This window comes from Gracilinanus agilis, chromosome 2 (genome assembly GCF_016433145.1).
Source record: "Gracilinanus agilis isolate LMUSP501 chromosome 2, AgileGrace, whole genome shotgun sequence".
In the NCBI taxonomy this organism is placed as follows: Eukaryota; Metazoa; Chordata; class Mammalia; order Didelphimorphia; family Didelphidae; genus Gracilinanus; species Gracilinanus agilis.
The window spans coordinates 584,121,178-584,140,323 of record NC_058131.1 but is presented as its reverse complement, the minus strand read 5'-3'; the positions used below and the strand labels follow the sequence as shown (position 1 = coordinate 584,140,323).

At 36.0% G+C, this 19,146-nt stretch overlaps 1 protein-coding gene across 3 annotated transcripts in view; it reads right to left on the bottom strand.

Moving 5' to 3' along the window:
• PCSK6 (proprotein convertase subtilisin/kexin type 6) overlaps positions 1 to 19,146 on the bottom strand; it is a 266,121-nt gene that overhangs the window by 33,169 nt on the left and 213,806 nt on the right. For 2 of the 3 annotated variants that reach the window (XM_044665405.1, XM_044665407.1), the window contains 4 exons: positions 10,677 to 10,856; positions 10,499 to 10,537; positions 3,670 to 3,772; positions 838 to 1,034 (listed from right to left, as the gene is read on the bottom strand). In XM_044665405.1, coding sequence (XP_044521340.1) covers positions 838 to 1,034; positions 3,670 to 3,772; positions 10,499 to 10,537; positions 10,677 to 10,856 — 519 coding nt within the window. The remainder of the gene's footprint in view (positions 1 to 837; positions 1,035 to 3,669; positions 3,773 to 10,498; positions 10,538 to 10,676; positions 10,857 to 19,146) is intronic. The other variant, XM_044665406.1, reaches the window with a different exon arrangement.

The following is a 19,146-nucleotide window of genomic DNA, read 5'->3' as shown; positions in this document are numbered from 1 at the left end:
TGCTTAACATTTGTTTACCTTAGTTTTCCCAACTGTAAAAACATTTTACAAATAGTATCTCATTTGCTTAAATGAGATACTATTTGTAAAATGTTTAACAGTGTCTGGCACATAGTAGGTACTACATAAATGGTTATTCCCTTCCCTTCCTGCTCTAGTTAGAATAAATTAAAATTTTCAAACTGCAAGACTTGATTGTTTCCTTTCTAAATAACCTATTTGTATTCCCAGTGCATTTAGCACAGTACCTGGTACACAAGAAGAACCTAAATAACTGCTTTTTTCATTCATTCAAATCTACTAAATTGTCTTTCATCAGCAGCCACTAGCCTGATACATATTAAGTCCATAAATTACACAAAAACCTGATCTTAGGTATAGTTCAAACCTCTTTCCCTAGGTACATCTTTATACCAATTTTTAGCAAGTAATATTTGGCTAATTTGACAACCTTTCCCTTCTTTCTGATGAATGAACAGTGGGAAGTTAGTAAGGCACTTGGAAGACCCAAAGATGGAGGATGATCAGTCCCTGAATATCTGAGAGTCACTTCAGTATTTAAAAACTAATTAATTAATTAAGAATATTTTCCCATAGTTACATGGTTCATTTTTTCTTTCTCCCCTCTTCCCTCCCCCTCCCGGAGCTGACAAGCAATTCCACTGAATTATACATGTATTATTGCTCAATACCCATTTCTATATTGTTCATTTTTGTAATAGAGATCTTTAAAAATCCAAACCCCCAATCATATACCCATATAAAGATCACTTCAGCATTTTTTAACTCTTTGTGGTCAAGCATGTCTTCCATACACTTAAAGATGATTCCACTTACTTTCATCAGCATAAAAGCCAGCTGGACACAGAGTCACACAGGTGTTCAATTCCTGATGGTAGTAAAAGCCACGTCTACAGGACAGGCACTGATTCTGACTCCTGCCCATGCAGGTCTCACATCCTCTACTGCACCTTCGACACCTCTTTGACATAGAATCTCCAAAGTATCCCAATGGGCAAACATTCACACATTTCCTGTGAAAGAGGAAGACTCCATAAGCACCGCAGCAGCACTGAGTATAGCATAACAAAGGCATTCCATATTTTAGTCATCTACACATTGGGATATATACAGGATCAAAAAATTCCATTTTAAGGAAAGGGAATTATGTGTTCAAAAGCATCAATCAGCGACACACATAATCTTTTAGAAATAAGACCCCCAAGAATGAATTTTGAAACACAAACTGTAGTTACCTCAGCAAAACACAATTGGAAGGTTTTTTATTTTTTAAATCCAAGTAGAAGTTCTTGGGGGCTTTTTTCTTAATTAACTAGAGGTTGTTTCTTGTACAGGTCAATCAAGACAGTTCTTACAAGAGGGAGAGATTTTCATTTCCTATTCCCTGAAGAGAAAGAAACTCTGGAGTTTTATCTCAGGGATGTTTTGCCTGGAGAAGACACACCTATTATTAGAGCTCAGACTATCTTGTCTACCAACCACAGACAGCTGCCCATATTAGGTAAACAGATGACCTGAGCAAGACCCATTGTGGAAGTCAATGAACAGATGGTCAGTAGTGAAGAAACTTGGATGGGCAGTGCCTAGGGTAAATGTAGGCTGTACGTCGTAAGGATCCATGAGAGGAAAGAGCAGGCTAGAATAGATAGAAAATGGGAAACAGAAAAGAGAAGGAAAGAAACTGAAATAGGGAAAGACTAACAAAACCCTTGAGAAGTAGAATAAGTGTAATGTATATTCTTGAGAAAAATAAAATGCACCTGTTTATGGGTCCATAGGTGAGATTCACCAACCTTTCCAACTGCTAGGGAAAAGAATACTACCTGTGAACTATTACGTGGTAGCTGTCTTGCTACTAGTAAGTCTAGTAAAAATTCAACATTTTAATTATAAACAATTTCTGAAACCAAAATTCAGAAAATTAAAGAACATAGGCCTCAATCCCTCAAATGTGCTTAAAGAGTTATGAAATTGTGAATATTGTTTGACCTAGTAATACCACTATTTGGCCTATTTCCTAAGGTGATTAGGGGAAAAGGAAAAGAACTGATATTTCCTAAAATATTTATAGCAGTTCTCTTTGTGGTGGCAAAGAACTGGAAATTGAGGGGATGTCCGTCAACTGAGGAATGGGTGAACAAATTGTGGCATATGATTGTGAAGGAATACTACTGTGCTGTAAGAAATGACAAACAAGTTAATTTTGGAAAAACATGGAAAGACCTGCTTGAAATTATGAAAAGCAAAACAAGCAGAACAAAGAGAACATTATATACAACAAAAGAAACGCTGTTTGAAAAATTGCTTGTGTACGTCCATCTCCACAGAAAGAATGGATAAATAGAAATAAGTAAGACATAGTTTGATATATATATCTCTTATTGTCAAATGATGCCTTCTCTAAAGAAGGGGGAGAGGGGAGGAAGGAAGGGAGTTAATTAGGTATTTTACTGGAACAAACAAATTAATTAAAAAAAAATCAATCTCTCAAATAAATACTTCCCAGTTTATACAGATAGGATGCTGTAGTATAGAGTACTGGGTTTTGAGAGACAGATGACCTGGGCTTGAATTGTGATTCAGCCCTTTATTACCTGTGGGCTCCTTTAGGCAAGTCCTTAACTTCCTTCAATATCATTTTCCTTATCTGTAACATGAAGAAATCGAACTAGATGACCTCTGAGGATATTTACATCTAAGAGCCTATGTCACCATCAGTGGTGTCAAAAAAAAAAAAAAGAAAGAAATGGAATCCTGCAGGCTGCATACTGGCTTAGAAAACCTCAAATTAACATTATCTATGTTATATCATATTTCAGTTAATTTTGTTAGACATTTCCCAATTACATTTAAATCTGGTTCTTGCCAAAGTTGAGTTTTATGGGTTTCAAACACCTCTTATTGCAGCTCTAAATCTATTATTCTGTAATAATTTTCAGACTTTGGATATATCAGAATTGACTTCTGATCCTTTTCTGGTTTCTACATGCCACTTGAATATATTTCCAAAGCAGTTAATCACTGGTTAAATTTTCTTCTGTGGGCACTGGGTTAATTCAGGCCAAAAGAATATTAAAGCTTATTCTTACTCAACATTTGTCACCTTCTGCCCAGGTATTTTTCAAAAGCAATTAAGTTCTTTCTCTAATTACTTAAGGAAAACAAAATGGCAAGCTTTTAGGGTGCAGCATTATTTCTCCTGGGGCATTTTGGAAAGATGTTGCTGAACCTGATCCTGTGAAAAGCCCAGCACTTGGGCACTTGCTCATGTGGAAATGATTATTTGGGTGCAGGGTCAGAGGATCTTAAATCTTGAGCTGAAAGGGACCTCAGAGGTCATCTGGGCCAATCCCATATTTTATAAAGTCATTGAGGCTTAGGGAGATTAATTGACTTGCCCAAGGTCACAGGGAAAAGTTCAGCATCTGAGAAGAATCTTTACCCAGATACTTGGAAACCAGAGTCAGTACTATTCAGGATCTACTGTAAAGAGTATGTAAAGTTGGAAATTTGTAGAATTGGTCATCTTCTTAGCCTTGCTTTGGATTTATGATTCATCTAAAAAAAACAAACAAACTTGGCAAAATTATGTTTCATTTTATACTGCTGAACCCTGAAAAATAAAAAAAGGAATTTCTCATCCATTACCTGCCAGTTTTGATACTTCTGAGACTAAAATGGATACAGTTCAAGCATTGGTCAGCTTTTGGTCCGTCACACCCTTTATCACCACACTCTGGATGACACACACCTTAAAGAAATAAAGAGTTTCTTTCATTCATAGGGATGACTTCTGGCAATAAAACAACTTTCTGAAGAACATCCAACCCAGACATCAAAGGCTCAAGATGATCAGAAAAAGACTGATCTGGCCACTTTTTTTGCATACACATTAACTAGCTGAATCAATCTATGATTACTAAATACTAATCACCTACTATATCCAAGGCACCAAAGAATTTCAATGAGTATAAAGAAATATTTGTGCTCTTCCCCCAAGGATCTTACAGATAAACACTGTTTATCTGTAAGGATAAACTAACAATAAAAGGCAGCATATAAAAAAGTAAGATGTGATATAATGAATATAGTACTGGCCTGAGTCATAAAGACCTGTGTTCAAGTTTTGCTTCTGGTACATACTGTCTATGTGAGCCAAACAAATCATATAGTGAATGTCTGTCTCAGTGGCCTTGCTAACTCTAAGATTATACATCAAAGAATGTCTTTTTCTCATCTGGAGCTCCCTATTTCAATGAAATCACAGGTCTGGACTCTCTCTCTCTCTCTCTCCACAAACATATATACATAGATATACACATGCATACACACATATATATGTATATATATATGTATGTGAAAATGGCATAGGAAGGTAGAAATATTAAGTGTTATAGGAATTTAGAGGGAGAATTGTGAGCCAGAGCAATTGGTATTGTTTTCATAGAAAAGGTGGACTTTAGCTGGGATTTGAAAGATATGGGTGGGGGGCAGAATCAGAGAAACAGGGAAGATTGTGTGATATTCAAGCAGGGAAAACAACATGGGCAAAGGCATGCAGAGGCAGGAGTGTCCATGGAAGGAAAGCTTCACTGAAAGAGAAGATTGTTAATCACTGGAATGATTTAACAAGGGAGGTTATGAAATTGCCTTATAAAAAAAGAGGATGGGTTTTCATTTGTTTGGGATAGTTTGGGTGTGGTCTTGCATAGAGGAAGGGGCTGGATGAGCTGATTTCTCATGCCCTTTGAACCTCATAATTTTATGAGAGATCTGGGGGTTTTAGTGGATTACAAGCTCAACCTGAGTGAACATTGGACACGATGGTCAAGGAAGCTAAGCTGATCTTGGGCTTCACTAAAGGGCATGATGTCTTGAATGAAAAAGTTAATGATAGTGGCTGGGACAGATCTGTTTGATGGTATTATATGCATTTCCAGGTACCTCATTTTAGGAAGGAAATGAATAATATGCAAACTAAGGTGACCAGTATGGTAAAGGGACTGGAGATGATGCTATATGAAACTGGTTGAAGGATCTCACTGATGTTGATCGTGGGGATGAAGAAACTCCACCCAGTTTGCCTTAGTTTCCTCACCTTTAAAATGAGCTAGAGAAAGAAATGGTAAACTACTCTAGTATCTTTGTCAAGAAAACTCCAAATGGGGCCACGAAGAATCAGACACAACTGAAACAACCAGACCACATATATTAGTGTGGAGGAAGATGAATATGAGTACTGTGAGTTGGGGGAAAACATGTTCTCTCTAGATAAAGTAACCTCTGAGACCAAGGAAAGAGACCAACTGGATTTACACTTCACTTTCTCCTTCTTGGCAACAACAGGAAGAACAAGAATGATTCTATTTTTAAAAGATGCTTTTGTTATCTTAGACATTTGCTATCAATGTGGAAAATTCTGATAAGACTAACCTCAGAGAAAGGCATTTTACCACAGAACTCACCTGACCTTTAACAACTACTGTGATCTCCAAAGCTTGCACATGTTCCCCCAATTTTTTCCTGGGTCAGGATGCTGCTGATTGGCTATTATATACTCCAAGCAAGATTAAAAAGTTATAAAAACCCAATCTGTATCCTAAGAGGTTGAAGCTGCTATTGGGGTACAGCCTTCCTTAGTGCCTTTTCCTTTCAGTTTGGTTACTCACTTTACTTGATCTCAAGTAATTTGAACATTCTGGTGGATGAGATCCTTCTTGGGCTTCAAAGATTTCAGGCTGGAAAACTCCCATAACAATAGCTGTCTTCAAGTATTTGAAGGATTATCATAAAGAAAAGTTAGATTTGTTCTCTTAGGCCCCAGAGGCTAAATCAGGAGGAATAGGCGGCAATTTGCTAAGAGGTAAAATTTGGCATGATACAAGGGAAAACTTCTTAACATCCACATCTATCCCAAAATGGAATGAGCTAATTAAAAAAGGTAATTGGATGACAGCTTCTTGTAGATCATGTAAAGAGGATAACCAATTCAGGTATGGGTTGGGTGAGTTCTATGAGTCCTTTTCAACTCTTAGATTTGGTTCATCATCACAGTATTGATTAATTTCCCAAAGGCAAAGAAGCCATGGAAAATGCTATAGCCCTGCGTTTTTCTTAATTATTTTCAAGGGTCAGCCAATTAGAAGGAGTAACTCAGACCATCATTAAAAAATTATGCCTTGAGAGTAGGGTTGTTGTGCTTGAATCATTTCAGTTGTGTCCGACTGTTGTGACCCCATCTGGCATTTTGTTGGCAAAGAGTAGTACCCATCCTTTAAAGCTCAGCTTAAATGCTCTCTCCTTCAGAGGCCTTTCCTAATCCCTTTCATTTATAATAATTTTTCCCTTGAGACCCCATAGAGTACTACTCTAATTCTAATACATTTTCATTTATTACTATGCATTATAGCTACCTCTTTTAGTGTCTTATTCTCCTATTAGATTCAGAGGTCCTTGATCTTATCTTTGTATCTCCTTAGTGTTTAGCACAAGGCTCTGCATGCAGTAGGTACTTATTAAATATTGCTTTTCTTATTACTGTTGGTATCCTGGAGAGACTGTCTCAAAATTTCACATTGTTGGAATTATGACACAAAAATGACAAAGAGATCAACTGTCCCCTGACAACTTCTAGCAATAGTTTGGTTTTTTTTTTTTTTGCCACCCTATGAGTGGAGCAGAGATTGTCATCGGTTTTAAACTCTAGGAACACTTAGGATATAGCATTTTTATAGATGACAGAAAATTCTCTTCTCCTTCTGGTCTGACAAAGCTGCAAGCTATTAACCTATCAGGCATGGTGCTTGAGCCAGTTTTGATAGGATTTTTTTTCTCCCCCATCCCTTATTGGAAGTTTATATATACATACCTGACTCATAGGATTCCTAGGGGATATGAAGAGAAGCTAAATAGTACATTATTAAGGCCTTTGAGCTTTTAGGAGGGGAAACACTCTATAAATGCAAACTATTATTTTTAGCTGTTGGGGAGAAGTTAATGCAGACACAGAAAGGAGGCAGAAATTTCCCAGGGGAATGTGAGGAAAGAAAAATGTCCCTATTTTATCCAGCCAATAATGGACCATTTTGCCTTGGAAAACAAAGTCCTTATTTTTTACATCATCTTTAAAAAGTTTCCAGATCTTGATACACTACCCATGTATATTTTCACTCTTTCCCTTTAGGTTTAACATTGTTGATTTTCCAAATTCTCCATCATGAATTCTTTCCTTCCTAAATTCCCACCCATTTTTTTCTTTTTGAAACTTTTTTTTTGGGTCCCTGGAGAAATCTCTATATACTGTTATTCTTGTCCCCCTCCTTATACTCCCTTTCCCTCCAGCCTTTCCCATCAAGGTTTCTAGTTAAGACAGGTAGACATTTTATATTATTTTCAGTTCCCCCTGCAATTTCCAGTGCTTATCATTTATTTGACTTCTTTTCTCCCTTTAACTTTTATGTAGTTTCAGATTGCTTTGGGACTGATTCTAATTTCACTCACGATAAGAGATTTTATTCTTTACTTGCTCAATATCACTTTGAGCCAATTTGTGGTGTTATCATTTGAAAATGCCTTTAATTCAAATCCCTGTTTCACTGTGCAATTGTTTCCAGTTTGTGGGTGGATTGGAAAACACATTTGCTTAGATTATTGAGCTCATTCTATGCATTCTTTGGCTATTTGTCTACATTTTTCAGCATCATAGACCATCACTACTGCAGCAGTATTGACAGAGATGAGAAACAGCCATTTTCTGGGCCCGCCTCATTTACAGTGCTAAGAGAATGACTGTGTCTGATAAAAATGACCTCTTTCTTCAATTATAACTGGGACAGAGGGTTGGGAGGGAATGGAGGGAAGGAGATAGAAGCAAGGGATAATTCCTTGAAATTCTCTAATACCTGCAGATGAAATGTCTATTACATGGGGGTCAAAGAGCATATTTTAAGGTATGAGAGAGAAGGAAAGTTGCAGAGACAATGTCACATAGAGAGCTCTTGACAAATCTGCTTAAGGCTTTGTTTTACTCTTTTTAATGTGAAAGAAAAGTTTGAGTTATCCTAATAATTTTGCCAGCCTACATAACCAAACTGGATAGCTCAGGTTAAAGAATACAAATCCTCTTTTGAAACCTGAGGAGGTTTGATAAATTCTTGGGAACCAAATTAGAATAACATTTTATTAATTGACTGAAAACAACTCAAGTTTTCAAATATTAAGATTCACCTCCTTCACAAAGTCTTCCATGATAAAAAGCACCTGGCTTTGGTTACCTCCATAGCTCCCCAATCACTAAGCATTTGTTTACCTTTCTTTGTCAAACTTCTAAAATTAGGCGTGTGAGAACGTTTGCTACTTGTGTTTGCATTTATTTATGTTTATCTTCTTTCCCACATTAGTTTGAAAGTTCCTCCAAAATCTAAATTCCCCAAAGCACCAAATTATAGTGCCCTCTATGCCATGGGGACTTAATAAGTTTGCTGACTGGTTAGCTGATCAATTTCTCCTTTATTCTGGGCTAAGTTGAGGAAGCTTAAATCAAGAAGCATTGTGACAGTTCCCAATCATTCTGTAAATAGATTTTGCTTTATCCTATGACAAGGTAAGTTACCTAATTAGATATTTGAGATAATTTGCAAAAATGTCTATCAACAACATTGTGGGACAATCAAATGTAATTAACTCTGCTACTAAAAGCAATGCAATGATCCAGGACAACTCTGAGGGACTTAGGAGAAAGAATGCTACTCACATTTAGAGAAAGAACTGTGGGAGTAGAAATGCAGAAGGAAAACATATGATTTATCACTTCTTTATATGGGTATATGATTTGGGGTTTTGATTTTAAAAGATTACTCCATTTTAAAAATGAATAATAAGGAAATAGAATTTGAGTGATAATATATGTATAACCCAGTGGAATTACTTATCAACTTTGGGGGTGGGGAAGAGAAGAGGGAGACAACAAGAATCATGTAACCAAGGAAAAAAAATTTTAAAAATTAAAAAATATCTATCAACCTTCACATAACAATAAAATATTATGTTTTCCATGAAAATTGCATTCAAACACTGCCAAAACAGTAGGGAGAAAGTTTTTTAAGTATGGTAGCACTGTGATGGTTTCCATTCAAAGGAGTTTAGTAATTGAAGTACCAGGATAAGAATTGTCAAGGATGGTATTATAATGCAGATATAGCATATAAAGTCAAAGTTAGAAGTATATTTTTTTGGAAAAATCAGTTGCTCATTAGGAATTATTTATTTTTGTCATAATTTATAAAGAATCTCATAGTAGATTATGGCATGTTTAATGCAATGCTGTTTTAAAGGCAGGATATGTGAAACTTTAAAATTAAGTCAACAGTAATTTATGCTTGATAGGTACCAGTTGAAGCCAGAATACATTAAGTGAATCATTCACAGAGTTTTGAATTCTCAATTTTGCTATTTTTTCAGAAAGACATTGCATAATTTAAACATCAATATGCTTAAATATCTTCCATAATTTATCAAGCATTCATAATATTTGTTTAAGGAAAATCTGCAAAATCAGGGCAACCCAGTTTCTCACTTTAGTGAAGTCTCAAAAGCAAAGGACATAGAATTTCATTAAATAAAAAAGTGTTGCCCAAGATTTTAATGCATCGTATCCATTACCTATCTACTGTCACTAGACCAAAGATTGTAATTAAATGTAAGAAACTGAAACCTCCTTATCAAAGTTTGAATTCCCTTTCCTCCTCACATACTTGTTATATATTTGACCTCCAAACTGATTAGCTTTGGCACCATCACAGCAATTTAAAGACAGGCACACTATCAAATCTAAGCAGAGCTGAAAATATTTTTACTAGTATGACTATAGTAATAGCAGGAGGCATTTTCTATAACATCCTGTAAAATGTTTATGTCTTTCCTTATATAGTATCAGTATCTGTTGACTTAATCCTTCCAGAGGCCACAATCAATCTTTTATTAGTCCTTCTGTAAGGCTATTATTGCTGAATCCATTCTTCTGTTTTAACAAAAACTTTCTTATGGCAAATGGGTTCAGACAAATACACCATATATACTTCTTTACTGTGGCTTTAAAAGTTGATTTCATTTTGAAAGTGAAAGTCTGTCAAGAGGCATTTATTATGTTACTGTGTGCTAGACACAATGCTAAGTGCCAATAGGAAGAGAAATAAACACAGTTCTTGTCTTCAAGAAGGTCACATTCTAACGGGGGAGATATGTAAATAACTAGGTACATACAAGATACATATACAGTTGATGGTTATTTCAAAGGAAAGGCACTAATGGGCATTAAGGGACACACATGGGAAAGGAATTGCTGAAGTTGAAGTTAAAAATGAAAATAAGATCCTTGGAAGGAAATGGGGTGACAGTAAGTACATGATGGGACTATCATATTTCAGTTTCTCCATTTGGGAAAGGTTGGGAAGTACTTACTTGTTTGTAGAATACTTACTTGTCTGTAAAATATTAGGAGAGCCTTGGATGGAAGGAGCTGTATAAGTGCAAATCATCATCATTATTATTTCCAAGAAAAAAAGAAGGAAAAATTACACCACCCACCTTTTGAAAAGAATAGTTCCCACATTTTAAGTTACAATTACTTAAAATGTCTTTCCTCCTTAAGCCTTTACCTGTATAATCTTCCTCATCCTCTGTGGCTTCCACTTGTTTATGAAACAAAGCAGCTTTGGATGGTTCAAGCTCTGGAGTTGAAATCTCCAGCATCCTTGACCGAGATTGATGGGAGCTAAATGTATTGTAAGGGTGCTCAGCTGTCCCATATAAAATAAGGTTCCATTCTTTCAACTTCCCTGAAATTTAAAAAAAAGTCATTGTACATACAATGAGGAAGCACACGACTAACCTGGGACTACAACACCATTCATTTTCTTTAAATTGCTTTTTGTCTTCTAACTGGTCTTATAAGAACTTAATAAAACTTAAAGCATTAATAATAATAATAATAAAAGACAATGTAATAAATTTTGTGTTCCATCATCAGTTTCTCCCAGAACAACCAATATGAATAACAGCCCTCAGATCTGGATCTACTGCATTGAAACTGCCACAAAGGCCTGGCCATTGAGCTTCTCAACAGACAGAAAAGGTTATAAAAATATGTGAGCAAAATAATGTAAAAGTATGTGATTTTTTGAATGCCTTTTTGTGTGGCTCTCCATTGGCTATTAGTCATTTCCAAGAAATATAGGTTTGAAATAAGACCACATTAATGGGAGAAAAATTGAACACAAAAGCACTCGGCAGAATTAATTTCCACTCATTTGTCATGCATCTTCATTTGGTCTCTATTCCTTAAGATCAAATTAAAGGTACATTTCAAAACAGCTAAGGAAAAATCTCAGTGTTTTAACTTTTGAATGATAAACTGTGATTAAGTTAGCAGTATAATAACTATGCAAAGAGAACCATGGGGTTTTATAAACTATAATTTGAAACAAATGCATTTCTATACTTTAGAAATGTCTCCCAAAACACTTGAGTAAAATAAGTTGGTCCTAAGACATCACTAAAATTAGATTCTTATTTTCAGCTATGGTTTCAGTGTGATAAACAAAGGAAACCTCCCCAGGGTTCAGGATTTAGTTCTGTGGTACAAGTGAACACATTTTTTTCCTAAGACTATTACCCAAAGTAGTACTATTGCCACAAAATAAACAAGACATTAAAAAGCATCAGCCCCAGGAGGTTTTCTGATTTGATTCAATTTGAAACAAACTGTAAACTTCATGGAAGATTACAAAACAAAGTTGCTTTGTGGGAACAGATAGTAAAGATAAATATAGGTAAAAACAAATTTTGGTTATATCCGAACAGGCAGAAAAGGCAATCACAGACGCAAAATATGGAGTACAGAGAAATACTGGGGTTAAGTATAACTGAGTCACAGCAATCACTAGGGAGAAAGGATGTTTACCTTCTACTTGGGCCTGGGTGAGAGAAGATTGTAAAGAAGAAAAGCAGGATTTAAATTGAAGGAGAAGTTAGAAGGAGAAGGAATTCTGGGGTAGAATTGGAGGTTGGCTTTTTCAATTGTGAAGAAAGTTAGAGACTGAAATTGGGAAGGAGAAATTTAGTAGGACTAAAGGTGAGAGAATAGTATGTTGTGTGTTTTTTTTTTAAATAACCCTTACCTTCCATCTTAGAATAAATACTGTATATTGCTTCCAAGGCAGAAGAGCGGTAAGGGCTAGACAATGCAGGTTAAGTGACTTGCCCAGGGTCACACAGCTAGAAAGTATCTGAGACCAGATTTGAACCCAGGACTTCCTGTCTCTAGGCCTGGTTCTCAGTCCACTGTGCCACCCAGCTGCCCCCAATAGTATGTTTTGAAAAGAAAAATAAGTAAGGAAAATTTTTAAGAGAAGATAAGAGATAAGATAGAAGGTTAGACAATGGAAAGGAATTTAGGTAAAGATGTTCAGGTGCAAACAACGTGTTTGTTTGCATTCAATGCAGTGAGAACACTGAAAAGTCCAGGATTGAACGTCTCGCAAGTACTCATGCACAGCAATTTTCTCCAGGAAGTTACCAGGAAGGATGACAAAGGATTGAGGATTTCATTCAAGCAAACATGGAAGGCTGGGTTGATTCTTCAGAAATTTACATCAAAAATATGTTTTTTAATATTTCTGCCATGACTATGCATGGATTTCTCTCTTAAAAAATAGTAAAGTAGGCTTGAAGAATGCCTCTCTATACTTTTTAAGTTATCAAGGAGAAAGAAATGATTCTAAAAAACAAGCTTCAATTGGGAAAAAATGTAGCATATGATCTGGGACTACTGTCACAAATTCCACTTATACTGATACATTAGGTTGGTCCCTAGATAAAGGTTACTACACTATCTCAGGGTTCTAGAAAAACCTTTTCCTGAAAGATTAGGGGTAATGTAGTGCATGAGCCCCAACTGGTGTGCTTCCTAAAATTATTATTTATTGAAATTAATCAGCCGGACAATTAGCATTTTGAAAGGCCTGTTTATTAAGTTTGTATATCAGAAGATATGGTACCAATCCTTTCCTCTCAAGCTAGGGAGACAGTCTTCCACAAGCACATACAGAGTCCAGCCTCAAGCTTAGACAAAGATGGTAATTCACAACTCCAAGAAGCCCTTTTGTTAGAAGTACTTTTCTCCCCTTCATGAAGCCCTCACAAGGCTCTTTAGCTATGGTGTAGCTTTCTGCTGGACCCCTAGGGGAGTCTGAAGATGCCTTTTCTTTGTGTCTAGTTTATTTCAGTTCCTCATGCAAACACAGCCATCATCTATTTCTAGGGAGGCTGACTGGTTGTCCATAGAAAGTCCAAGTCTTCTGGTCCCTTGGAAGTTGGAACAGTCTTCCTCTGGTTTGGGAAGGATGTTGGAGGAGACAAAGATTTTTCTCCCTTAAGTGATTCCATTTCAGGGGCCTGGTTTTTTACCACTGAGTTGGCCAGGCACTTGAATCCTGGGCTCCAAAATTCCTTGCTCTTTTATCTGAAACTATTAGGGCATGACAATCTCTTTAGCTAATTCTAATGAACTTTCTTGTTTCATTTCATCATTTCATTTCAGCCAATGGATTTCACTCATTCCAAATTGATTAAGTAGGCTGTATGCCTGGATGTTTAGATTCTGAAGAGAGGTACCTAATCTGATAAAAATATCACGGTAACATCTTTTTCTGAGTTACTTTAAGTGGAATAAGGGTGATTGATTACAAAAAAAAGAAAATTGAGAAAGGAATCTTGAATTGTGTAAGAAGATTGAAGTATAAAAGAATGTGACAGAGAACAGAAAGGGACAAGTGAACAACTGTGGCTAAGGAACATAGATGAAGTCCTTCCTGAAGTGGAGGCAATGAAACCACCTGAGATAGCACAATATAGAAGCAGTGATGGGCTTCAATTATCTGGATAACTGTTGGAGCTCTTGATCTGCCAAAATCATAACAGCTAATAATTTCTCAGATTGCTTCAATTATAATTTCATCCTTCAAAAGGTCACTGAACTATCAAGGGGAATCTATATTCTTGATCTGATTCCCACCAATAAGAAGGGATTGGTTGCTAGGTGGTAATAATGAGAACCTTGGTAGGAAGTCATTACCATAGTTTAGAATTTGTTAGAGGAAAAGAAAACTGAGCATAAATCTGGTGTATATATACATATGTATGTGTGCATATACACACATACATATATATTCTAATTTTGGGGAAAGTAGATTTAAAAGAGTTCAGAGCAAAGATATATAGGAACCTATGGACCAGAATTCTGTAGGAAAAGTTATCTCTGGAGGGATGGAAGTTTTTATAGACTTAAATTATGAAGATATATATCTATATGTAGATATATAATCAGTTCTCAAGTTTACAAAAAGAGAGTTGTCAAAAGAGATCATTGTGGATAGATAGGAAAAATCAACAACTTAAACTTTTAAAAATACTTGTTCAGAAGATGAAAATAACGGTAGGCAAGGGAGGATAAATAAAATTATGACATAGTTCTATAAGAATAATACTAGAAGTACTAAATCTCAGAATGAGCCAAGGTTTATGTAGTCCAGTAAGCTTGTTTAAAAGATGGGAGATATTTAGGTCAGAGGATAGGTGAGTTCAGAACTAATACAATGGTCTGATGCAAAGAGTAATTATTAATGGTTCAATAACATCCTGGAAAGATGTCTCCAGGGATCTATGATTAGCCCTATGGTGCTTGACATGTTGTTGAATTGGAAAAAGGCAAAGGCTACATCTCTATCAAATTTGTAGAAGACACAAAGTTGGGAGGGATAGCTGTCATACTGTATGACAGAATCAAGAGTCAAAAAGGTCTTGAAAACTTATAATACTGGCTGAATCATAGATAATAAAGTTTGTATGGATGACATGTCATACTTATTTAAAATAATAATAGTATAAGTATAAAACATTGCTAGATATTTCACCTAAGATTTGGCATGGGGGACCAAAAACTAAATGTAAGTTAACAATATAATATAGTAGCCAAAAAAAAAAAAAAAGAATTCCATCTTAGATGTTAAGAGGGCCATCGTGTATCTATGGCAGTGATTCCCAAAGTGAGTGCTACCTCCCCCTGGTGGGTGCTGCAGCGATCCAGGGAAGCAGTCATGGCCACAGGTGCATTTATCTTTCCTATTAATTGCTATTAAAATAAAAAAAATTAATTTCCAGGGGGCTAAGTAATATTTTTTTCTGGAAAGGGGGTGGTAGGCCAAAAAAGTTTGGGAACCACTGGTCTAGGACAACAGAAGTGATAATGTTACTCTTCTCTGGCCTGTATGTGCTCTGATAAACTGGAAAGTATATGATGACAACAAAAAATAATAAAGGGCCTTGATATTATGCCTTAGAAGGATCAGTTTAGCTGAGAGAAGGCTTAAGGAAGACATGATATGGCCAGTAGTTCCTTCTAGTCTTTGACAGGCTGTCATTATTTGAAGAGAGATCAGGTTAGTTCCTGGACCCAAAAGGCAGAAATAGAAGTTTAGAATAGCTATTACTCATAGACAAGTTTAGGTTTGAGGTAAGGAAAAACTGCCTACTCAAAGGTGAAATGGGTTACCTAAGGAAGTGGTAGGTTTCTTTTCCCTTGGAAACTTTCAATTGAAGAGAGTGGATTGTCATTTGTCAGATGTGTGGTAGAAACAATTCTTATTCAGGTATGTACTAGCTGGATTTTGAAGTCCTTTCTATGAACTGATTAGTCAACAACAAAGATTTCTTAAGTGGTACTTTGTGTCAGGCTCTGTACAAAATAGTGGGGATACAAAAAGAGGCAAATGATAGTCCCTACCCTCAAGGAGCTTACACTCTAATAGAGGAGATGATATGTAAACAAATAAATCCAAAGCAAACTAAATACTCCTGAGATCCCCCCCCCCAATAATAGTCTTTTTTTCTAAAAATAAGCTTCCTCAAAAATAATACTTTACCTTTCGGTTGAGTTCTACCAATAGCATATATTAAGAAAATAGGAAAGTTTAGGCTAAATGCCTACCTTGGACAATTTCTTTCTTTCCTCCTAAATGGATGTCAAGCAGCATTTCTTTCAACTCTACTTAGGAAATATTCGTTTGAGCTTGTCTTTTTCAATAGCTGAGAACAAGAACATTAGGGTATAGGCACAAACTTGAAATGAGACCATAAGTTTAGGAGAATGATTCCTAAAAAACTATTGTAAAGGTTGTTCTCAGGCTGCTAAATGACAGGCATCTCCACAGCACAGCTTGTGGGGGGTTGGGCAGTTGTTGGGGCCAGTAGCAATTCAAACCCCCTGCAGGCAAGAGCTTAGAGAGTCCTTCACGATGAGGGCCCCAGGCCCAATGGCTCCTTTGGAAATTATAACTATATATATTTAGATGATAAATATGGCATGAAAGGTAATAGCCAATACTGAAGATATCTCTAGTTAGAGATAATAAATTCACAGGCTTAAAGTTGTGTGGAAAGCCTATGAAGATCTCCTACAGCTGGGAGCCACTCCTAACTGCCAACTCCTAACAAATATGGAGAATTCCATGGAGTGAAGTTGGTCTGAACAGTAAGATGACAACTGCTTCTTGTAACTAGTAATTTCTTTAATTGACTAAGGAGGATATTAACAGAGGATGTTGGGAACTTAGGAATGGTGGGGAAGGACAGAGGTTTCAAGGAAAATTAATACTAAATCTTATAGAGTAGGAATTAGGCCATCCCCCTTTCAGGGAAAGCCTCTGGTGAGGTTCCACACTCAGCTTGGCTACAACTTCTGCTCTCTAGCTTGCAGATGATAGGGCTAGTTTGATCATATGATGTTAAGTGGCTATATTTTTCAGAGATGATTTGTAGAAGATGATGGCAATTGATGAAATATAAAAGCTGCAAAATACAGGTTGTAATAGAGATAGACTGGAACAGCGGGATATAGCTCAGAGGATTCAGGCTAATCTCAATCCTGAAGTAGATTGCAAGGGTTCAGTAGAGAGTACCCAAAACCTCCTTTCACTCTCTCACCCATGCTCAGGACTGAACTAGTTTGCCTGGGATCCACCTCCTCATATAGTGCTACCCCAACGGTCTTTTAACTGACCCCTGGATTCTTTGGGGTTCTAATTCTGAACCCCAACTTGATGTTGCTTGTAGAAAAATGGCTACTTGCACAAAATGACTACATTATGAAAAAATAAGTATAATTGCTTCTTAATCACATTATGGAGTCCTGGTTCAGAAGCGGTTCAGAGCCATAGCATATTTTCTTAAAGGCAATAGACTAATGAACTGAACATGAGGCATATATTAGTGGTTCAGCATAAAACAATTAAAAAATACAAATGAGTAGATCCTAAACCTATTCTGGGAGGCAGTTATCTTATGGTATAAAGAATACTTAATTTAATGTCAGAAGATCTGAGTGATTTTTGGTATTTGTTACTAACCTCTCTGAGTTTCAATTTCTCTTCTCTTTCATCATCATCATTACCACCATCACCATCATCAGCATTATCATCACTCTTGAGCTTGAAGGGACCACTGAGGTCATTTTATCTACCTCTCTCATTTTAGAGCTGAGGAAACTGAGGCCCTATTTCTTTATAGCCTCATCTGTAAAAAAATCCCTCACAGGATTGTTGCAAGATAAAAAGGGAAAATATGTATAAAACTATGTAATACTTTGTAAGCTACAAAGTTTATACAAATGTCAGTTATTATTATTCTACTTAATGGGTCTGATTAGATAAGGAAAGTAATTATCTCAAACTGTGTTGGCCTTGAGGCTAAGATACTCAAATTCAAGTTAAGTATATGCCTAGTGCTATGGAGACCAAAAGTGTGCAATACTCTTACATTTATCCAAATGCAATGTTATATACTTAACTTTCAATATAGAGTATATCCTACTAGAGTATACATTTCTTAGGGGCAGGTGAAGTCTTATTTTTTTTTTTTTTACTACTACTGGGTATTACATGTGGTAGGGACTTAATTGTTGAATGAATGAACAAATGTGCATCCCACTACTGAGAAGTGGACTATCATACAAAATTACCTCATTTCTTGGCCCAAGGTAATTAGGTTTGATAAAATAACCTAGAGATGCTAGAGAAGGATCATGAAGAGCTCCATTTTCACAAAGTAATGGTGAGAACATGTGTAAAAATGATTTGATCTGTGATTTCATAGGTGTGAGTAGTCCATTTGGTCAGTGGTATAGATATTCTTCTCCTGTGTGATTCTTGCCAATTTCCTCCCATAACTGTCCATAGCAGGTCCACCAGAAGTGATGGATTTCTGGTTTTCTTTTCTTCTTCCCCCAAGCCTGGCCTCCATTCTTTTCTGGCCATGTATCTTTCTGATGACTTTTTTGTATGACATGTGTTGCACTCTAATCCTATTCATCATTTACCTCCTCCTTTGCTTTTGGGTGTCCTTCAATTTCAGTGTTCCTTATATAGCTGACATATTTTAATAAATAAATAAAATTATAAATGTTTTAAGCACCTAGATGGTAGGGATACAAAGTCTAAAATGAGAGTCACTTCCATCAAGAAGATTACTATTTTAAACCCTTACCTTCCATCTTAGAATCAGTGCTGTGTATTGGTTCCAAGGCAGAAGAGTGATGGCTAGGCAATGGGGGTCAAGTGACTTGCCCACAGTCACATAGCTAGAAAGTGTCTGAGTTCATATTTGAACCCAGGACCCCTTATCTCTAGGTTAGCTTTCAATCCACGGAGCCACTCAGCTGACCTCACTTTTAATTTTTTTAGGAGGGAGAATAACATGACACATATAAGCAAACATGAAATGTACTTTTTAAAATGCCAATTTCTGATCAGAAGAGGCACAAGAGGGGGATCAGGAAAGATCTCATGTAGGAGGTAGCACTTGGGTGTATTTTATAGATTATATATTTACTAAATATGTATATTTAGCATTTATTTTTATATTAGTATTTTATTAGTATATCTTTCATATCTTTTATATATTTATTAAATATGTATATTTAGTATTTATTTTTTATATTAGTATTTTATTAGTATATATTTCATATATTTTTATATATTTATTATATATGTATATTTAGTAAATAAATTATATACT